The following is a 24,418-nucleotide window of genomic DNA, read 5'->3' on the forward strand; positions in this document are numbered from 1 at the left end:
TGCTCTTTCGCTATGAAGGAATGTCCTTTTCTTAAGAAAAACAAACAAAATGTGAAAATGCTCTTTGCCCTGTCCTTAAGACAGACAAAACCTCTATTTCTTTTTAATTTGTTATTTTTGCCTATTGACATAGCACGTGGTCATTCTACACGACTTTCAGTCCTTGCTTTGGGCCAATTTCCTTCAAACCCTGCACATTGTTGAGCTTTCACCGGAAGATGTATGCCAAATCATGACGTTGTCATGACCTCATCACCTGATTTATTGTAGAATATTTAATTTTTTCCCATATCTTTTGTACATGTTTTCAAGGCAACGTTTTTGTTCAGCAATCTTCAAATGTTATCAAAGCTACATGATGCAAAAACCTTGAAGCAAAGATAATACTATAATAATAACAACGTCATGATGACATCACCACGTGATTTATAATTGTATTTCAATATTATTGTAAATTTCTAAACACCGTATAAAATCAACCATGGCCTCCTGTTTGTGGCAAGTGGCAAACTAAAATTTTCTCGTCTCCTGTGGGTCAAATCATGTGACCCTTCCTTCCGGTCGAAACCGGAAGTGGGCTTATAATTTAAAAGTGCTGATAGGTATGAACTTGTTTTCAACAGTATTAGTTGGTGGGGGTAAAAGTATTCTTCAAATCATTTACCGATGACGTCATGTACTGGCAATTGTCTCGTGCCTTTCTAGTGACAAATTAAAAATTGTGAAAAATGAATTTTGAATACAGATGTCCTTGGTGAGGTTTGTCCAAATCTCCTGGAAATTGATATAGATGATGATCTTTACCTAGTTAACATGTGTGAAATTTAGGGCCAATGACATCATGAGGCAGGAAGTTATAACGAAAAAAACCTTTAAATCATTAAAAATGGCAAAAAATCAATCCCATATGCTAAAATCGACAATTGCCCATTGAAAGCTAGAGTAAATATCAGCATCCATTGTCTGAAGTGTTTTGCTTGCTGCATTATTCATACATGCTGTGTGCAGCTGATAAAAAAAATGGCCATCTCCTGAAAATGTCAGGAACTCTACTCGTAGGGTAAGAGCCATAGTGGTAACAGCCATATGCTTTGTACATGTAAAATGTTTAACGGATTCCCACTTTTGGGGGGGAATCTGGCAAAATTCCAAACACGTGGCTGGGAAAGCGTGTGAGCGTATATTGCCACACTCTACTGTAGCAAAGAGGGTAGTGGTCCCACAGAAATTTTGAACTGTTCCAACTTTTTATTTGTATCAAACCAAAAGAGTTTCCCGAAACAGCTCAGTGTTTGTCGGTGAACACAACGTTTGTCTCATTTAGGTTTTTTTTTGTGTGACCATCTTTTTGAGAAGTCACAAGATTTTAGACAGTAGCCATATCACAGATATTTTACTGGATACGTTTAACTACACATGGCAAGGAGCAGGCAGTTGGAAGGTTTGATCATTTTGTTTTGAATTACTAAACCACAGATTATTACTGTAGAGTCATTGGTGTACGCCAATGTACATGCACTGCATACACTGCAAATCAACAATGGATAGTGATCCATGATCAGACTTAATGAGCTAGTTTGGTGTTTCAACAGCGCATGTCCAAACAGAAGCACATCTGAGGTTATTTTGAAACATAGAAGAATGGCATGTGATGGTCTGTTCTATCAGCACAGCCATACGGCTACCCAACTGTAGTTCCTTAAAGGCATTGCCTTTTTGAAGTACAAATGGCTCACTGTTTCTGACTTTTAAATTATGTAAATCCTGTTTCAATTCAATTCAAAGTGTGGTCGTAATTTTCCAGCATGTTTTGTAGTATATTTTTCTTTTGTTATTCTGTTCTGTGAGCAAAGAAAATGACAAATGTACATAAATACACCTGCAGAGTTTAACTCCTGCCTACTAACACATGTATGGTACTGCCATGAGATTATTCTACACAAAAAAGTGGGAGTGATTTTCCTTATATTGCTTGTAGCCTGGGCATGACGTACATTTTCTCAAAACCCAAAGTATTGGCAAAGCATCCACCCACTACTGTTTTCTTGGCAAAACAGTATTGGATGGATCCTTATCTTGAGTCAATTCTCCATGTCAAATAGTAATTTCCTTTCTGAGGTCCTTAATTTGGATGGTACTTTACTGCCTTGTATCTGAGAACAAGCACCAGCTGAATAGAGTGGCATCACCCTGTTGTGTCATGTACAGCAACTGGTAATGATGATTATTTAATATGAAATTATCTCACCTCTTTGAAAGTAAATGAATAGGAAGCACTGAGGGGCTTGCTTTAAAATAACCACAATAGTTGTCCTTGGGGGATGTGTCACCAGGACCAGGATCATTCAGCTGGCTATGTCTTTAGAGTCTGAAAGTGAAAGGCTATTTTGATGGAACCTCAGTATTCTTTGATCAACATTTAATATGAATATTTGAACTGTGTTAAAAATCCTCTGTTTTGGTTGATTTAGTGCTTTTTCAAAGTATTCCAATATTGGATTAATCCTGTCATGTGCAGTGTCCCAATGACAAGTACATGTGCTTGCACAGAGTACATTTATGGATCCAGGACAAATTCATCATTATGGAATTGGAAATCTAACAAACTAGCCGCATGATATTGTAAAAAGTAGAGCATACTGCTCTGAACCATTTCTGTTTCAGCAAACCTTTTCCTTATACTGGTTGGCTGGGCAATTTACATCATGCAATACATGCATGAGTTTGTCCAGCTATGTGTAACTTTAAACTGTCAGTCATTTGATAGCAGATGATTATCACAGTACTGCTGTTCTATTTTATTATCATCTAATTGATGGGGGAATATCATATTGTTTGACCCCCCCCCACACACACTATTTGTGGAACCTATATAAATTTGAAGGCCTACATGTACATTTGATTCTGTAGCTCAGAATACATGTATGTAGCTGATTCAGTGACTCCAAACATGAAAATGATTCAACATCTGCATACACAATTTTGTGCATGTTAAGTCAGGAAAAAACACTTTTTATTTTACCTTTATGTTTCAAAACCCCTTAATCCCATTGTATATCATTGCAAAAAGCAGAACGGTTCCAGACTTTTGTATAAAATTTGAAAGAGGCTTAGTTGAAATGAAATAAATCTTACAAAAACGTTTGTTTGAAAAACTGGTTGGAGTGGTCACAAATTGCCTTAGATCACACTATAGAGTATCTAGAATCCCAAATTTCCTGGGGTCCTTAAGAGGGCCCTGAACCCCTAACCATTCTGGGCCCCAGACTTTGCACTCTGTTGGTTCTGATCAAAGTTATGTAACCGCACACACACACCCACAGAGACTTTTGAGAAATGATTGATGCCCTTGCTATCATCAAATGTAATATTGAAGGGAATCTGTTACTGTGCATTTAAAGCATTTGGATAAACAGTGTTTCATTATAAAATTTGTTTGTCTATTTACCTATACATGTACATGCAGAACCAATCCTGGGCTTCTTTATCATGTAGAGATTGGATTGGGTGCTGACATTTCTGTGTATCAGCTGTGTCCATTTGCACTTATTTGATGTTAAGGAGAGGCCACCCTGTTACTTCACACAGTGGGCTTAAATGTATATTTCTACTGTGACTTTCCAAAATTGACTGACTTCTGGGATTATTATTTACTTCAAATATTTCATTGCTTTGAGAAATATGCTGTTCATTTTAAATGCCACTCAGTTAATTTGCCTTTCAAAAAAGTCCATGGACGAAAGGAGGTTCCTGAATGCATGTGACAATGAACATGTGAGGCAAAGTTAATCTGTATTTCAAAGATGGACAGGTGCTTTTTGCCCAAAATATTGTCCTTTTTTTCATGGCTTTGAATTATGGTTGGCAAATTTGTCGTTTCCTTTAACAATGAAATACTGAAGATTTGTTGAATGAATATCACTTCATTGTGCAGTAAAGTGACTGCTGTTGTGATGACATGCACAATCATTGGTCAACCGTTCACACTCCATCAGTACACATCCCAATTAATTTCTTAATTGACAACTTGTATTATTCAATGGTAACTACCTGTAAAGTATGAGCAAGAATGAAGTTATGTATGTTTTTTATTTGTATACATGTCTGTATCATAACTTGCTTTGTCCTTAGACACTGTGACTTCAGCCTTGAAAGGCACTGATCATGACTCCATCTTGGCCTTCACCTGGGAGACTCAAGACTGGGCCTTGACCTTGAAGGCTGTCGACTCAACTCTCAGCACTGGTGTTGATAGTTTTATTGTTAACATTCATGTAGACTGCTCTAAACAGCTCCACACACCATACGCACACATGAGTTATAGTGTCCACTGCATGTAGCCGTTGCAATGAACTGAATGAGGCATTGTGCTATGTGAAAATGAAATTTTTGTTGTGCTCAAAAAGGTTATGATACTGAAAAAAATTGTATGTACCAATGATTGACAAAATGGACGGTCATTGCAAAAAAATACAGATTTTCTGTTGTCTTGAATATACATGTACCAGCATTTTTGGCAGAAAGATTTCCTAGATTGTCTGATACCGGTATTTAGTTACTCACAACTAAGATATGTGTATTTAAAGACTATTTGGCAGTACCGTTTTGAGATTAGACTTAAGGTGTGTTCTACCTTTAATAAACAGCCACCATCAAACCAAGGTGAGCATGTTTCCCACCAAGATTATTGCAGTAGTCTAAAGTTTGCTTTGATATAGTGCATGGGGCTGCATAAATTCCCATGCCCATCAACCATTGCATTGGAATGGACCTTACAACACTTTGGCCATGCTGCAGAAGATATTTAGAATACCTCAGAGAATTTTAAGATCAAGAAATGGTACATGTGCATGTACGTTTCAATTAATAGGGACCATTAGAAATGGTATGCATAAGGGATATGTATGTGGCTTAGAAATGCTGGGTGGTTAAAATCAAAACTTAGTGTGTGGTTATTTTATCCCACACACTGTAAGCAATGTCCATTTCACATCAACAGGCTTGCATATACACACATACATGTACACATGTTTTTGAAATAATTGGACGAATTGGTGATACACCAGTACTCCACTCAGTTTTTCCAGGCCATCCCACATCCCCACCATTTCTGATGGTCCCTAAAGTATGCTTTTGTGATGATGCATTGGAGAGAGTGACTTTGCAAGCCCTGTTTCAGTGTATCAGTACCCAAGTGTGTTTCACAATGTGGAGCTGTTTTCATGGAATTAAATTGAGCCTTTCCTCACTTGTTTTTTACATTGAGGCTTGGTACAGTAACTTAACAACAGGGATATGACTGCTTTTCCCCCAATGTCTTGATTGGATGAGTCTTACAGTAGTTCAGTTTTATCAAAACATTTCAAAAATTTCATCCTAAAAAGCCATAGAATTATTGTTTGAGACATGTTTATATTCATAGAGGTTTTATGGACAGTTAATTGGAGTCCAATCAGTAACCCTTGGCAACTGTTTTGTCATGATATTTAGAATCATCTTGCATCTCAGCTGGCTAAAAAACCAGGAATGAAATCTTAGATCCAAACCAACTGCTGTGTGTCTGCTCACACAAAGGCCAGAGGCCAGCCAGGCTTCTGGTTTATGAAGTACAAGTTCATCAAAGAACAACTCTATTATCTTTGAAGAGAGCCTGGTGGTGCTCAAATGGGGCAGGCGACACAGGCACAGCTAGAGCTTGTATCAGGGTGGGATTACGTTGATGGGACATGGCAAGTAATCCAAGAATCATTTTCCAGGAGTAATTTCTGAGCATGCCGATAATTTGCCTCCAGGGAAGCCTGGGACCGCATGTGCATTGCAGCATGAAGTGTCTTGTACCACATACTACTGGTAATGCAGTAAATGCAGTGGATGAAGTCACTCAATAATAAAGCCTGATTAACAGACTAAGTCATGAATATGAACTTCAGTAACTAAAAGTATGCGAAAAGGCATTATAAAGCCTTGGTCAGTCGGTATGTACTTTATAATGTCCAGCCTTAAGTAAACTCCATAATAGACAAGCTCAAATATGTGGACAAGTAACCTGCCATACATGTAAGACCCTTTGGGGAACAGGCTGAGTATTTTTGTTCTAAACCAAATGCAGCATGCTCCCTGCTCTGATATTCATGTGAGCCCTGTTGGCGGTCCCTCTACCTGGCCGAGTTATCTCCAGGGCTTTGCCTTTGACCCACCAGCTATCAGAATGACTTCACCCTAGGATGCTAATGTCTCAATTGTCAGTGATAGGGAGGGTGACAATCATGACAGCTAGTGACTAAGAGTGTGAATGTCGTGGGGCTGATTATTCAGCACACAGGTACCAGTATTATCAAAATAATACCAGCTCAGACCCTTTTTTAGTTTTGCCTGTGGTCTTGTTTGCAATTCATTGTGCATGGAACCATACATGTACATGGAACTATTAGAATACTAACACAAGAGCAAGATGGTGACTTGACTGTACTTTCATAGTGTGGTCACATCCTAGGGGCTCTGGTGTGGTTAAGCCCTTTGAAGTCTTAGGGGTTGTGGTACATATGTTGCTTCCGCTTGGGGGAGGGGGAGGAGAGGGAAAGTAGTTATTAATGGATTAGCCTAATTCCCAAGTATATGTCGTGCCTGAATTATGTATCAGTGACCTACTGGTCATTGGACTAGTTGGCACAGAGTTGACTTTGTTTTTTTTTTAACATATAAGAATCAGGCAAAAAGGCCGGACTAAATTTTCTGCTTACAAGAGGATACATACAATATTACATTAATCCCCACGGCAGGAATTAGGGAACTAGGGATATAGTAAGGGAATAAAAATGTGCTTGGCTGGTCCATTTAAGACCGACTAAGGAGAATGGGCGTGACTAATGCCCAAGTTGCAGGCAAGCCATTATCAGTGTTCAGTCTCCTCAGCTGGTGTTAAATGTTAGTTTAAGACCGGCCAAGCACATAGTCATTCCCAATCACAAATCCCTTTTTTAGTCAGAGATTCAAAAGAAGTTAATATAAGACGGATTTCCAACAATTTTGTTCTAGAATTTACTTTCATTTCCCCGAACAACCCTGTCCATTTTATTTTATAGTTGTCCAAAAGAATTTCCTTATATGGACTTGGTGCATGCGTGGCGAGCTGCGTGCATACATACTCTTAACCAATCAGAATCGATTAAACTATCTCTTATCCAGGTACCAGTGCATGATTAACGCAGTGGGCATTATCACTTCTCAGCAGGCATTATTAAATGTTAATACACAGTCAAGCTGCATGTTGTTGAATAGGAAGACTGTCAGAGGTATTTATGAATGGGTTCAAATGGATAAATAGATAGAGGTACTAGGGCTTTTTGTAGGTTAAAATGGTTGAATCTTGTAATACTTTTTTGTTGGTGCGTTGACATTACCCCGGAACAGCAAGAGTAACCTGATACGTGTACATGTAGTAAACAACAACAAGTTGATATAATCATTTACAAGAGTGCTGTGTATTACTTTTGGGTCAAAAGTACATACCAGTAAATAGCTGATTGTTTTGTGCGATTTTTGCACCCAGTATTAGCAACAACAAATGAAGTAGCTGCCGGTAACACTAATCAGATGCGGCCCTGAGGTGTCACAAAAATCTGCCAGCTGTAATTGTCATGGGTTGATTTGGTTTTAAGACACTTTCAACTCTTTAAGAAAAAATCTCAAGATAGATTGTGTGTTGTATTTTCTTTCCTCCATGGTTTGATCAGCTTACATGGGCAACTCAGGAAGGTGGCCGTGTGTGCTCTGTCAAGCAAGGTAGATCATTGAGTGAGATTGAACCCGAGTCAACTTGTGGAAGCTAATCAAATACACATGTAAACAAACTACTTTACAATATTATCAAATGTATAAAAGTAATTGCAAACATTTGGGGATTAAGTACTGCTATGTTCACCAAACCATGCCAAATTAAATAATTTACACTGTACAAAAGAACTCACATGTGGCAAGGAAACTACATGTGCATTTAATAGCTCTGTTTGAACAAAATGTGTCTTTGTGTATAGCAGATCAAGAAGATGGAAGGCTTGCCTGCTAAGGAATAGAGTGCATAATGCAAAATTTGCAAATTTTACATTTGTTGGGATGCAAAGTCCATAAAGAGATTTATTGTGGTCTTTTGTTTGGCCTACTTCTAATTAAATGTTGGAATTTGCTCCACCACTCCATTCCCATTGCCATGGAAATACTCATTCCAAGTAATGCAAACATCAAAACCTTTTTGCAGTTGCTATCCTTGACCTGCAAACCCACTATGTTGACACTTGCAAAGTGTTGGTGTGCTGTTTATTGTCTGCATGAATCTTTTCTCCAAGAAAACTGATGTAGAATCCATTGGTACACCTGACAGTTGAAAGCAAAGTTACTGTCAAACAAGCTTTACTTTTTCAAGGAAGATGGCTCGGGGTGGCAGTAAATATCTTGGAATGCATTCTCCAGAAATATGCCAAGCATATAATACAGTTTAACCAGAAAGTAACACTTGGTTTGGCATCTGTCTCTTAAAATGTGGGAATTGATGACCTTGCCTTGCATGTGCGATTTGTCTAACTGTCAACCTCTCTTGCACCTACATTGTACATACAGACTCAATGATGGATGGCAGGGGCTTGTGGTTGAACTATGGGAGTATGTGTGTAGTACTTCACATGGTACTCTTATAATAAGATGGTTACTTTTCCTTATTTCTTGTATAAATGATTGTGCACAGAAGCCTATTTCATCACAACTTAAAGTGTAAATTAACAAGTGGGATTTGTTTCTCCCAGTTGATGGTGCAAAAGCTGTAGTTATTGAGAAGCAAGATGTTTTAATGAGGTTTCACTTTTTTATGTCTTTTTATACAATTCTACAGGCTGATGACTATTCAAACTATCCCATTTCAGACAAGGAGGAGCGATTCAGGGCCTTTGCCTCCTGTGAATACAATGGCCAGATCTACATGACAATGCAAGATTTTTTAGAGTCTGTCACAGAAGAAAATCCTCGACGTAAGTTTTAATTAAATATTCTTTTTGTCTTTATCCTCAGCTGCTTGTTCAGATAAAAGTACCCAACTTTGCTAGATGCTTCAGACTGCATTGTCATTGCCACTTGGGGTGTTACTCTGAACAAGTGGAAATTCTGTTTAGTCATTCATGGATACATTGTGCTCAAGCAGATACCTGCTTTTGACGTTGTTTTACATATTTGAATCAGAGAGAACAAGGGAAAAAACAGAGACACTTGTGTCATTACTTTATTGCATGCAAAATTACATATGCATTTGATACACAAAATTCATACTAAGGGTCATAGTATGGAATGACTAGCTGGTTGTGGTAAGACAGGCAGAAATGAGGCAAGCAAAGCTTTGGAAAATGTGTCCACTTCCGTAAACCCATGCATTTTACTTTCACACATCTATCCAAAATAACCAGATGAGGTTCAATATGATTTCCCTTACTTAGGGGAAAAATTTCCCATGAACATAATATATATAATTCAGCCACAGTAAAGGAATATCAAGACCAGTATTTTTTTCCTAAGGAAAAGAGGCCATGCTATCATTATTAATGATAGCAATGCTGACTGAAACTGGAGAAAAATACTTGCTCAGGGAAAAAGGCTTCCATGGTCCAGACAGTGTGATTTCAGTTTGTATGGACTGCAAGGCCATGTGTGCCAGTTACCATTTGTGTAAATCATGCCATGCTTTGAAGACACTCTTGTGCAAAATGCTACAACAAATTTGAATACTTCTGTATATGCATACTTACTGCAGAATGGGAGACCAAAATGGGAATGACTTGATCATAATCATCATTGAAAATGTTGGTAGTTTCTATTGTTGCTGGTGTTTTTAAGCATGTGACAATGCGCAGTGTCAAATGTTTGGTCAAGTATTACAAATTCTTGGGCTGTAGTCTGGCTCCCGGTTCATCTTTTATGGCTCTTGCTGTAATCTTTTCGGCAGTGTAGTGTGAACCAGTACTGTGCATGCCGAGCATGATTCATTCTAAACAAAACCTCGCGCGTGTTGTTAGCTTGTGTATGTGAATGTACATGAATGGTACACCGTTAAGGCATGTGGAAAATCATTCTATTCCAGTATGCCTTTACAGACCTTCTGATGACGCTTCATCAGGGCTTTTTTTATTGCAAATATGGATAAAAGATGACCCAGTGAATGCTTGGGCACTGTGGTCAGTTGGGAAAAAGGGCTAGGCAGGATTGGCCTTGAATCATGCAGTTTTTTTGAAGGGTGACATAGCAGATGATGTGAAAGGATTGGCAGTCTGACTTTTTTGTGGCTTGTACATGTACACAGTTTCAGGTTTCAAAGTCTTACTTTATTGTAGGCAGCCATGGTATGCAGGGAATACAGATGCAGTACATTTTGTCTGGTGTACATGTACAAGTTGGGTCTGGATTGGAGAAGACAGTTGTTGAGAGCACTTTACATGTACCTGCTGTTCCGGCACCACTCTGCCTGTATACTCACTGTGGGGTAGGGACCAGTTACACTTGGCTGTCCATGTCACTTCTATAGTATTTGTAGAGAGTGCCAGGCAAGAAGGGAAAGTGGAAAGTGCATAGAGTGATCAATTTGTGTAATTTCAAGCAGCCAAATTGGCTGGAATGTGACATTTTCATAACCAAACCAAATCAGTAAAGTACATGGTTAGTCTTAAGGGTGGTTTCAAGTAAACTACATGTAGGCTTAGTATTTGACGGAAATTGTTTCTGATTTGGTGAGAACAATTTCTTTTCTGCATTTGATTTTGTCCATTCCTCTTAGTTTTTTCTTATTCAGAATCTTTAATTTTGTGATTTGAATACATCAACCCTTTTGTTGTGAGTCACAGTCTGTGCGGGAAGCAACTGAATAAGCATTGCATGGATGTGAGTAAGGGTTCCCTGTGGCAGCCCAATATACATGTACATGTATGCTTGGCTTCTCTTCATTGTTCATTTATTAATATTTAATTGGTATTTACGTTCAGCACCAAACACTCATTCTATGAAAGTTGTATGCTCTGACCTAGATTAAAAGCTGATTCTTTTGAGTCTATCGTCACTTGTTTCTCCCTGTTATAGAGTGGAAGTTTAATTTATTATGATATCTACTTTAGACACAAAGACAGTGCACAGAGTTTTAATAACCGGGGATTAATTTTGTTGGCCTTTGGAAATATTTACACAAGTTAAACCACCAAACCTGTTGGGAAGTGGGAAATAAGGCTGAGGTGTATGTGGTTTACCAAATATAGCTTTCTTAATCGGCTTGATCTAAGCAACTTGCATCTTTAATCATCCCCTCTCTTGGCAACACAACTCAGTGTTTGTTTTTATAGCGTCTAGATGCAGCTGTAAAGAAACCTTTTAACAAAACAGTTTGCCCATAATATGGTGTGAGTGGCATCAACCACCATATGTGCTGCTGCTGTCTCCAGAGAGAACCTCTCGGCTCCTTCTGTTCTGTATATGTGAAATATCCTACCATCTACACTAGGCCAGCATAAATGAAGTGGGCATATTCTATCATGAGAGTGTGTTTTCTCTCTGATTGACCCATTTTGTTTATGTGTCAATTCATTTATGAAGAGACTGCATTACCCATACTGGTCAGACTTTCCAATATGGCTGGGGAATATTTGGATAAGGTCAAGGGGTGTGGGTTGTGCAACATTCCTAGGGTCTTCACACTTTTTGGTGGTGGTGCAAGAAGAGTTAAACCATTACCAAGAAAACAAATCTGAAAAGATATAAACATGCATCAAGAAGACAGAAAGAAATAATTTATAGTGTTTATCAAGCTTAAGTGAAATCTAGAAAGCTCTAGGTGGATGGATTCATAAAGTTCGTGTACATTGAATTTTTTTTCACATGTGCTACACTCTGGAGAGGTGTTACTCAAGAGGCTGAGCATTAAGCAAGATTGAATTCAGACAAGATCGAAAATGATGCTTTTGTTTGAAGAAGCATTTTAACATTCGTGCAGTGTTCTATTGGATGACCCCTCACACATTAATTTTTGAATAGTGTTTAATTGATACAGAAGAGAATAAGAATTAATCATGTCTAAAATAATCAAACACTTAAGTTGAAGCTCCAATTTTTTTCAATGTTGTTTTCTTCAGATTATTCCCAAAATGTTATTTATTAAAACTTTTAATTTAACTTGTGTTTTCTTCATACTCTATATTCAAATTTAGGAGTCTATTTGAAAAGGAAAAATTTAATCATGAAAATGAAGAATAATGTATTTTTTCATAAATGCTGCAGTGTGAGTTTTTCAAAAGGATGACATCACACACTAGAACGAATATCAAGACTCCATACAGTGTATGAGGTATCCAAATAAATGTACAAGTAGGGCTTCCAATGAATCAACTCTTGATCATATTGGTGTGATCCCCTTAAAGGATGGAGGGATTATTTACAACTTATGGGCAGGACTTCGTAGCTTGCTGGGTGCATACTACTACCTCTCATGGATCCATGAATCATCTGCCACCCTGTCAGATTTCATCATTCTGCCACTGCTGGTTGTTTTTTTTTTTCTTCGCCTTTGACTACTTTATTCTTGCAGTTCTCTGACCATGATAATGTGTTGATTCTTAGCGCATTGAACAAAAAGGTGATAAATAATACATTAGGCCAAACAAAAAACAACTCGGTCTCTGGTCAGACCAAAGTTCCAGAATTGATGCGGCAATGCGTTTTTTGTTTTTTGTTTTGTTATATTTATTATTTTTTTTGGAGGGACGGGTTGGCCTTTTTAAGACTGGCAATGGACACGGACATGAGTGGCATATTTAATCGAAGAGCAAAGGCTGGTAGTAGCACGTCTCACATCATGCCGCCATTGTTGCTGATCAGCTGGCTGCAACTTTGTAACCTACCCATGGGCTACTGTTTGTGTTCGACATCAATATAACGCAGTCATGACGGATCTATCACTGGGTACAAGCTACCCACAAATTACCGTAGACTGGTTCCTTGAACAAATTACCCTTCCGACTTATGGACTTGTGGCCAGGAATCAGTCTACTCGTGAATATTCAGGCAGTGCGGAAATAGAGGGCACTGTTTTTAACATTTTAGAGAAAAAATGAAAAAAAAAATTGACTTGCATGTTCAAATCGACAAAATGACCAGATACTGGCTATTTTTGGGGGGGGCCTTACATATGAAGATTATATTTCATGTATAGTAATTGCATAGATGTACATGTACATGGGTCCCTTGTACATAGTTGCTAGGAGATTTAGGAAAGGGAAAGGTGAACAGAATTCTAAAGGTGGTGTCTTGGACCACTTAGTGATAAAAAAAACCATAAATTGGAATCTGGGTAGCATGTGATTTTACTCTTTTTTTTTCATTAAGGGCAGCCTTGCCAAAGCTGGAGTCTGTCAGTTTTGGGGACAGTTCAAATTAACATACACTTTGATTTATAACTTTATCCAAGAAAGCCTGCTTTGACAGCTTAGTTTAAAAGGTGATGAAACGTTTAAGAAAAGTTAAGTGCATTGCATGCATTGCCAAAAGGATACTTGTGCCTTATCCAAACTGTTGAGCTTTTTTGTGAGTGTGGACAGGCACGAGTGTGCGGGGACAACTTTACTCTTTTGTGAATTCCCGTGTTAAAAGAAGAAAAAAAATGAAGCAATCAGAATTTACTCTTAATTTTTCAGCTTTTAGATATTACTTTAAATGTAAAAAAAATGGAAGCCAAATGAAAACATTCATGTGAACCATTTGATTTTCTCAAAACACATTTCCCCTCAGAAGACCCCAGGTAAAAAAATCTTATCAAAAGGAATCACAAAATATGGCGGGCCTGACGTTCCGATCCTAGTAGAATCTTTCTTAAGGCAAAATGACAAGCAGACAGGGAATCAACCTAGCATGGACGAATGCAGGAGGACAAAAGGAAAGGTCAAGACAGCTGGAGGTTTGATATAGGGGCAAGGGGTAAAGGCATGGTTGATTCCCTATTTGCTTGTTTGTTCCTGTCTACCTGTCATTTTACTTTTGAGAAAGATTCTGCTGGGATCGAAATGTCAGGCATTTGTATTTTAGGTCACTGTAGTCAGCAAGCAGTTTGTTTTACAAATGTTCTCATAAAAAAGAAACGCATATGTCCACCAAATCATTTTTAAATTATTCCTAAATACACTAGGGTATAAAGGCAATCATTTTCTTGTGAGATATTACATCTTGAGGGAAAACAGTTGGAAAACTCAAGATGATATGAGAGCTTTAAACACAAAAGGGTTTGAGGTACCTTTGGGGGATGAGGTATTTGGAGTATGATGTTTTTTCTTTGAAACTTTTTACAATTAAACTCATCTTTGGATTTGGTAAAGTTGCATCAGTAAATTCAGACTCCTGTCATCACTAAATAAATTTCATGGATACTGTAGGACAGTCATCCAATGAAATTTGTGGTTAAAAAAAGTAAGTCTCTTCTTAGCCCACAATTTATAGTTGTTGATAAGTTGATGGTTCAGTCTATTAAATAGAATGATGTAGGAAACAGAAGAGGTTGAAATAACTGGGCATGCATTTCCTGTCATAACGTGTACCTTTTACCACTGTCTTAATTAAATAAATGAATGTGCTGTGTGCATGGGTTGTAATACCTACATATACTTACTTGACCTCCACAAATGAAAAAAAATCAACTGTAAACATCAATGGACAGGAATTCATGTGGTTCAACTGAAGGTCAGATTTTTCTGGGATGATATTTTCAGCCAGTGTATAAAAAAGTTTCATACATCTGCAAAATGAAGTAATCATGTCCTGTGGTTAATGGCACTGTGTTTATAAAATGAGTATCTTTTTAGGTTGAAATTAATTTTCAGAAATAAACATCTAGAGAACTGTTTATTCAGAAATAAATATGAAATGTTGCAAGAACCCTACAAAATGAGACTCATTTAGCAAATGTAAGGTTTTTGAAATTATGAAATAAGTATATCCATGCACAAACTGGGCGCTGAATCTTGATAATATGCACAGGTTGCATGTATACATGTACATGTTCCATTGATTGGCTGGGAACTGTATATGTATATAATTAAATGGTACAAAATATTGACAAAGTTCCAAACCGACCAACTCACAGGTGTCACTGTGTATTCATGCCAGTCCTTACTAATGTGCTTTGTAATGTGTCTGATGGATTTTATTTGCGTACATGTACATGTACATACTGCTGCATGCATGCAAAGTCATGGTCAGGCAGTCGCACATCCCTTTTCAGTGAAGGTGTATAAGATAAGTGGTAACTAGTGGACTCAGCAGACTACAGGATATAGGGGTTACTTGTACAAGTGGTTTTGCAAATTCCAGCATCTGCCTGGTTCTGTGACTGCTACTTACTATTCGGTAGACTATTCCATAGATACACGTATAGTAAAACATGTATAATAATAATGTCACATGATGGCATTTGTTATTTGCGGTGTGATGTTTGGATCCATCTGATAAAGATCAGTGTCTATTTTGGGAGTAAAACAAAAAGTTAATGGGGAAAAAATCAAGTGTTGACATGGTGATGTTACCTTCAAGTTTCGATGCCTTCAAGATTACTAACATTACCTAGTTTTAGCGACATTTAACTCTCCTCCCTCCCCAAAGTCACACTACCATGTCTTCATAATATCGACATCACGCTACCAAAATTTATTGTGTCTTGACCACCCATTCCACAGAAGCCCCCAAAATTTCACTTGCACATCAAAGCTCAAGCAGAACAAATATTTGTTGAGACATTTTTGAATTTACCAAAAGTAAAATTTTAAAGGGGAACTTTTTTGTATGGTTGGAGCATACCAGTATTCTTTCTATATGTTTAAAGGGGATATGAATGAGGGACAGTGGTGTAGCTAGGATTTTACTAGTGGGGGTCACAAGGGGGGCACCAGCATCTTATGGGGGAGGGCACCAACATCTTATGGGGGAGGGCACCAGCATCTTATGGGGGGCACCAGCTTTCAGTGGTGTGCTTTTTTGGGGGTAAGCTTTTGTTAGCCTTGTTCAATATCCATTCCTCTGTTGTGTTTTAGTGGGGGGGGGGCTGACAATTTGTGGGGGGCATGGGCACGTGCCCCCCTGGCTACGCCACTTGTGAAGGAGTTAATTTTCCTTTCTGCTGCCCAAAGTTACGTGTTTGTATGTATTACATGATATATACGTAGCAAGGATATGGCCACATTGTTTGGGATCCAGTTAACAGGAATATGTGGAGGTATATAGTGTACAAATGTACATGTATTAGTGGCATGTATTCAGTGGTTGTTCACCCCATATTCCTCCATGTTTCACCAATGTTCAGATGGAGCCCAAGGAATAAACTACTCTTTGCATTGATTCTTTTCTGATCGCCAGTTTTGGGAGGCAGCCATGTGCATGTAGCATTTAGTTTGGCAGTTGCATTTTCTTAGACTTGGAGGTGTACATGTACATGTAAGTATCAAGCTATATTAGAGGCCATTCCCGATTATCAGAGAATTAAATTTCTTTCCCTCCTTATACCCAACCACCTACATGTACATTCAAAGCTGGATGTTGTACTTGTGAGTACATACATGTATGTGTATTCATGTACATGTATTGTGAGTACATACATGTATGTGTATTCATGTACATGTATTGTGAGTACATACATGTATGTGTATTCATGTACATGTATTGTGAGTACATACATGTATGTGTATTCATGTACATGTATTGTGAGTACATATATGTATATGTGTATTCATGTACATTGACTACGTGTGTGCAGCAATGTGCAACAATATAGGTAATACAATTGCAGTCTTGTTGCTTTCCCTATATTTATGTAATACTGATCTTTTATTGCACATGTGTCTTCTTGGTATCTGCATTGGTTCTGTGGAACACCACAGAGCATGCAGAAAACAGTATGATCCAGTGCAAAACACAAGAGTTTGTTTTGAAGATATGTCTCCGCTCTCCCTTTAGGAAGTCATGCAGAAATAGATGTACATGGAAAATACTAATCAACCCAGTTTTGGAAACATGGGTTTGCCTCATTTACAGTCCATTGTTTCATTCAGGTGCTGCCTGGCCAAAACCCCATCCCCTGGTCATGGGGAAGGAACCATCTTTCCTGTGGTCACTGTTATGTAGGCTGCTGACCCTCCTTGCTTCCAAAAATGGCAACCTCTTCTGGATTTGGTGGTCGTCATTGATTTCAAAACCTCAAGAGATGTCCAGGACCAGTTTGTCCTCAAACTGAAACAGTCTGTGGTAGTTGTGAATATCTCTTCTGATGTCACATTCATACCAGACACCAAAAAGTGACACTTAAGCTCAGATGACAGTTGATGGGTGGGAAAAAACATAGGAAAGGTAAGTGCAGGGAGACATTATCTGACATCCTCACACCAGAATGGTGTCAAGGATTTAAGCTGTTTGACAACATGAAGGGCCTGACTCATAAAGCATGCAGGATGAACGAGATATGACATGGTTGCAGAATGCAGGTGCACATGAATGTACATGTACAATATGGTAGAGCTATGGTTTCCTCAGCTTTTGATTCCTAATTTTGATAAAGATTTCTGCATTGACTCTAAGCTTCTTTAAAGACCAACTCCAACAATACTAACTTTTCTCATATTGAATCCAATTCAGAAGAACCAAGTCTAATAAAAGTGGCACATATCAATATCTCCCTTGCAGTACACATTTTTGTATTAATAAAACACAGTTTTTGTACCCATTTTTCTTGCGAGTCCAGTCCGGTATTGTAAAAATGGTCGTATCATCACGACTCATTTGTATCTAATAAATATTGATTTTTGTGATGTATTGCCATGGAGAGGAAATACCACAATGTGTTCACTTTAGGCGTGCATAGCATGCATAGCTGCGGATGACAGCACAAACTTTTTGAATGCTCTTATTCTTTGAAAACATTAAGAATTTCAATCCCGGTTCTTCCACAGAATTTCTAGCACACTCACCAATGATGTACGATTTCAGCATTATTGTAGATCCCCGATATGTGATGCATGCACATGTAGCTCCATGTTCATGTACATGTATGTTTGTAGCAGAACTAGCTGTGCCACAGATGCCAGTTGCTTTCTCCAGTATCACATCATACAAATTTTATTTTTCAACAGAGCCACCAGCAGTCAGATTGTGGAAATTTGTCATAAAACTCGAAGACACCATTCAAAAGTTTCAGCAAAATTGAATATATGATTTATTACACACTAAACATAATAATAGTTTATTTTCAAAACTTCTAAAACTGTTGGATGTTGGTCTTTAATGGTAGGATCTTATAACATACAGTAAAGAGCATCATTGGTGAGTTTCCAGAAATTATGCCATAACTGGACATTACATTTCAATGGCTGTCCATCGATATGATGATGACTTTAGATGCTCTCCAGCTGTGTTCCCAGATCTGTTCCCTCTCCTGTGGGTCATGACATAGGAGTGGGGGCTGATAAGTGATCAACAGATCTGGGGGCAATGTGGACAGGAGAAACAGGTTGCGGGTGCACATGTTGAGGGCTTGAGTCGCCACTCATATCTTGCTGCTCACTTTTCCTCTCGATCTCGGTTCACTCTTGCTTGAAGTGACAAACCCCTTCAGCAACAGCCTACCTCCTTGTGATGTGATCAGCGGCAAGGACTTCAATATCTCTGGGAGGAATGTTGCAAGAGTTCACAGATTTTTTAAAGGAAATCCTTCCAACGCTTTTTTTGGTCCATTGTGAGGACTGTTTCCTATAGCCTGCTCCCCATAGAAAACCATTATGGGAAAGTCCAGTAGAGTCCATCTAGACTGTGCTCGGTCCAATGAAGAACTTGACGAAGGAGTATGGATTTGATTTGCTGGCAGAACCTGCCATAGTTTGGATCTGTGTGAGGAATCCTGTTCTCTCAGGTCACTCCAAGAATACTTTGAAGGCGGTAGATATGGAAAGCTTCCAGGGTCTTGTTTTCCGTAGTGTAAAAAGAGTTGAGGTGCATATGGCATGATAAACAGTGACTTTAGTGCTAATGTGAAGGTTGTGGTTTGAGAATACACATCTGCCAAGACAGCCAAAAGTAGAAGACGCTTGTCGGAATGAGGCGTCATCACAGATGATGCTTCCTAGTTCAGACATCATCAGCAAGACCATTTACAGGACTGATCACTGGACCAGTCACATGTAACAGCAAACAGTGACAAAAGAATGCGATTATTTTAATTTGTTTGATTAGCTTTTGACTTGGAGTTAGAGTGGAAGTCTTGTTTTGATTTTGTGATACATGCCCAGTAATATACATGTACATATAGAAAAATTGTTGTACATGTATGCGTCTCTGCATTTAGCCAGTAGAACAGATTTTGCACACTTTGGCATTAGGACATGAAATAAATGAATTATTTGAGCTTATGCAGGTAAAGAAACATTTACAAAAACACGAAAGCAATCAATGTTAATAAATGTAAATTGTTGTCCATCACTTGTTCTAATCATCTACCTAAGCCCACGTACATCATCGATACTCAGTCACTTGAAGCTGTTGATCAATAGAAATATTTAGGAGCAGTCATTTCAAGGGACCCTTGAATCATTGTCAGACTTTATCGTGCCCTTGTCAGGTCCATCGCTGAATACGCTGCTCCAGTCTGGTATCCCAGTACTCTTGCCTAACAGTTATGTGTGGAAGGGATACAACAGAGATTCACATGTTCTTGTTTAGGCCTCTCGAGAAGGTATACTGATAATGGTAACAATAACAGCATGGAGTATTCCATTGGATGTACTAAACTGGGCCTGCCTAGCTTTAATATTGAATAGGTTAAATTTTTTATCTGTTGTTTTTGTTGGTAAATGCTTATTTATTAAGTTCGCTTGAGGGTATTGTCGGACTAAATCCGAGGCATACTGAGCAGGTGAAGTTTTACATCTTGGCTCTCATACAGTTGTTTTACATCAATCACTGTTTGTCTGCTTCACTCAGCTCTAGGACAGGTTACCAAATGATGTCACTGAAAGTATTCTTTTTAGTCTAAATCTCTTCATGAACAAATTAAAAATTCACTGGTTCAGTATTGAATAAGTTTTAGTGTGTATGAAATTCAACGTACATTCCATTTTTATTCCATTTTCATACACCTTAACTGTTCTTTGCAACTTAGTGCCTTTTTTGTGTACATGTGTTGGATTTTGCAGATGCACAGTGTTTACACATGTACTCTTATTATGCTTGTATTCAGTTGTATACATGTATTTCTTTTTATCGGTAACTTTTCTTTTTTTGCAGTTTGCCAGAGTAAATAAGAACATGAATTTGAATGATTTTCACAACTTACAATGTGCAATTTCAAGTTTAATTGCATGGTCCTCTGCACTTTTTTTGCCCATGGTCTTGCCTATTATAGTCAGGAACTTGATCAGAGTGGAGGTTTTTCCTTGTTGTATATTTAAATATTCCATTGGTTGTACATGCAAAGATACTTTTATATTTTTGTGATTTAACATTATAGTTGTTAGTTTATTTGTAGCTTATTTGAATCAGTCATCCTGTGAAATCAGTGTGCTTGGAGTGCAGCTATTTATTGAAAAGGGTAGTGACTTTCATTTTGAAATTGCAGTGGCTTTACATTAGGGTAATTCCATTTCATAGGTTTGAAATTACAGTCATTATGGAGGAATCAAAATGTTGCTGACTCCAAATTTTACATAAAGTATGTTACATTTCCAGGACCAAGCTGCCTTTTATTGCTAACAGTGATCAACAAATGTTTGAATTAGATTACATGTAGTTGACAAATTAAAAATAAGACAAATTTCTACATGTAAGCCACCCAGGAAGGTTATAATCACAAATTTATTTCTGCGTTTATGCTAAATCTTGCTTTAAAGGGTTGAAAGGTTGTTACCTGTAGGTCATGGGTCCTGTTACAAATATAGTTGATCAAGTTTGATCAGTAGTGGTGTAATTATCAGTCAGTTGGAGTAGGTACAGTTTAGATCAATGCTGGTGTTTACAGTCTTTTTTGCAGTAGATACATCTATAAAGCAAGCAGTTAGTGGTTCACCCGCTCTGAGCTTCTTTATTCTGTACAAGAGAAAAATACCATTAAACGGAACTGAACAAAGTGCAACATTGTCCACGGCAGATGCCAGATTCAGTTTAACTAGTTGCAAGTTGTTGCTTGGATGTTCCATTATGGTGCTTGTATTTTATCATCAGAATAAAGGTCCCACTTGTGACTCAGTTCTTAGTAGAGCAAAAAGAGAATTATATGCCCCAGTAACTGGTAGGGGAAACTACTTTTGAAGTTAGGCCATATTTCTGTTTACAATGGTCCAGATTGACCACTGATAACCAAATGCTGTCCCCAGTCTTGCTAAACCCAGAATCTAACTGTAAAAGTGCTGTAAGGCGCATGTAATTGGACAACTCAACAAAATAATTGTACAGGTGTCTCTACCATAAAAAACTTTATTATGCAATCTGCTCAAGTGTCTAGTCTGTGTAGTGTCACCCCTGGTGGGGAAAAAAAGATGAAAACTGAAAGCAGTATGGAAGAAGTAGGACTTAAGTAATTCAGTCTAAGCTAGGAATGCAGATCCTGGTTTATGTAGCAAGTAGAAAATGCTCTCAGTAGTCACTGATTTTATTCTGGATGGTTCAGACCCAGTAGAATGAAAATAATTGAGAAGGAACAGGAGTTAAAGCATCCCATAGGCTCAGTGTAACCAATGTGTGATCTCTTTGCTTGCTTTCAACAGTGTTTTATAGTCTAGTTCTATTAAGAAGCAGAATTTAGCTCTAATCTGCTTTAGATTTGATGGCATTGTATGGCTATTTGACACAGTGTTGGTGGTATAGATTGAGGCTTGAGGTAAATCCATCAGAAATTCATGGTAGTGTAATTTATCTCCTTGTGGGAGTATCTTAGACCAGAGTGAAGGGACCATGACAAAAAGAACAATGGGGAAGAGGAGTGGTAGGACACCACCATTGAGGCTAAGGTAATTTATTTTCAAGGTCTGATTGAGCAAGTACTCTTCTGTCACTTGAACTGTTGAATTGTACATCTATATGTTGTCTGCTTGTTTGCTTCATTCAGTGTAATTCAAATAGTACCAGTTAGCATTGTGGCACTGTTAAGCCTGAATAAGCACACCAGGACAATTGAGTACAGCTACGTGTATCTTGCCAGATGAAGTGTTGGTAGAGAAGATGACTAGACATCATACATTTTCACCATATCAAGGCTATCAGACCTTAAGAGCGGGAATTATCACTGTCCGAGTAGTTCTTGATCCTAATCCGGCATTGATCCATCACTTACAACAGGAAATTCAGTCACACAGATGGATGAAAGGTCAGCTGGAAACTTAATTCAGAGGTTCCTCAAAATTAATGCCAAATTAGATGTGCATGAAATACTACACTGTATTTGGCTACAATTTTGTGAGTTTTGTTCAGAACCTTCAAAATTAAAAGTATAGAGATCTGTAATATGTGGTGTAACAACCAACAGTGGGTGTCATTATTCGTCCTTTACCTGTACCGGTTCATGATCAAGAGCCAAATTGTCACTGGTCCATTTACCATGATGTGTATATTGTTATACATTTTGCTGTTAGTCAGGTGTGTATGTATGTGAATCTATGGGGGAAACATACCTTGCAGATACCTTGCAGAAAATAAGGCGAAAGGGAAACCAGCATTGCCCCTCCCCCATTTGATGCATTGTAAGCTGTACATGCATATCCTATGCTTTTGTACCTACTGTATCCCCCTGAAAATATAAAAGGAATTCCCAAGATTCATACAACATAAAAGAGGACATAAAAGAAGACAGCCTTTGCCTTATATTGAGCAACACATGGTAGCAACATGTTGCAAGGCTTACTTATATGAAGTTGACAGTCTTCAACACATGAGGTTTAAAAAACAATTTTTTGTTGTGAACAGTCCTCAAGTTTACTGTACATGTATCTGCTCAGTTTGCACTGAGCATAGTGTTACTATAGAGTACTGAAGTATGATGTCATTTTGAAAGAGGAAGTGTGCAAATGAATGGAGAACGCACATCACATGCTGGTTATCTCGCCAGTGTCTTTCACACACGTACTTGTGCGTGCGATGTATTCACTTCAGTACTCTGTATTAAACAATTTTTTTTTTAAATTATTATTATTCTAAGTAGTAGTAGTTTTATTTCAACAGGGTAGCCTGGGTAGTCATTTTAACACTGCTATTCTTAAGGGCCCTAATCACAAGTACAATTAAATTACAGTAAAAACACATACAGTACACTAAAGATTAAAATATACAGACAACTTAAATAAGAATATAGAAACCATCAATATAGCGTAAAATCCAAAAAAAAAATTAAAAATCCTAAATGAGTAAATGAAAACAAATTAGATCATACAATGGAATCGATGTTATAAAAATAGTTCTAGCAACACAATTAACGGTATGAGTATTATCACAAACACCACTAAACATAGCACACACAAAATGTGCCCTGTCCTGTAACTTTCTAAAGCCATAGCTGGTTTGGTGGCACAGAATTAGTGGTTAGCGGTACATGTACATGTATGTGCAGTCTGTGTAAAAAACACATCCTTTTCGTGCAACAAAAAAAGCTCAGAGAAATGTATCTAGCCGTGTAGTAGAAATACATTAACATGTAGCTCTGACTGGTACACGTCATGCTTTGCATGGGGGGATCACTGATGAGAGCCAGTTATGCTCATTGTCCATGTTTGCAAGGTTATTTAGGTCAAAATACATGTATATTTCACGTGTAATCTCAGTTGCTACAACTTCTTACAAAATGTTTTGCCAGTGTGTCTGAAAATCAACATAAGCATTAAAATCTTCTCAGTTGATTTTCCTTGGGGTATGCATGCAGACTAATTATATAAGAAATCTTGCTTTGTTGTCAACTTAGTCAATTTTAACAATCTGCTTGTGAGACAACATACTTCAAAATTATACATTGTACTTCCTAAAAACATGACTTTGCGCAAGCAGACTTCCAGGGAATAGAGAATAGACAAAAGTTAAACAGGAACTTGGCCTCACAGGGCACACACCTTATGGAGCTCCTCAATCCTGTGGATGCTGTGCCATTAGTTAACCGGTGGGAGGTATGGCCTTCACTTCCAAAAGTGCCCTTTTTTCTCCATATTTCACTTAAATGAGAAAGGCAGGAGGTTACCCTGCAAAGCGTTGGTGTTCCCCCAGCAGGATGTTCCCAAAATAGAATTTTTTTTCCCTTTGTGGCTGGCCATCTCTCTCATGCAACCACAACTTCCACAAGCAAGGGGAATAACTCAGCCAGTGGTCTTTGAATTTTTAACTACTGTACATGTACCCTGTCACTGTT

General features: G+C 38.0%; 2 protein-coding genes across 18 annotated transcripts in view; one reads left to right on the forward strand and one right to left on the reverse strand.

The window, feature by feature from the left end:
- LOC110977170 (fibroblast growth factor 20-like) overlaps positions 1–24,418 on the reverse strand; it is a 159,712-nt gene that overhangs the window by 109,416 nt on the left and 25,878 nt on the right. The gene's annotated exons all lie outside the window — the stretch shown is intronic.
- micu3 (mitochondrial calcium uptake family member 3) overlaps positions 1–24,418 on the forward strand; it is a 221,587-nt gene that overhangs the window by 94,300 nt on the left and 102,869 nt on the right. For all 13 annotated transcript variants that reach the window (XR_015424534.1, XM_087133647.1, XM_087133637.1 and 10 more), the window contains one exon: positions 8,882–9,017. Coding sequence is in view for 12 of the 13 variants with exons in the window: in XM_087133637.1 (XP_086989763.1) it covers positions 8,882–9,017 (136 nt within the window). In the remaining variant the exon portion in view is untranslated. The remainder of the gene's footprint in view (positions 1–8,881; positions 9,018–24,418) is intronic.

The sequence above is a fragment of the Acanthaster planci genome, linkage group LG02 (assembly GCF_054643075.1).
Source record: "Acanthaster planci isolate LZ-2023a linkage group LG02, COTS_SCS, whole genome shotgun sequence".
NCBI lineage: Eukaryota > Metazoa > Echinodermata > Asteroidea > Valvatida > Acanthasteridae > Acanthaster > Acanthaster planci.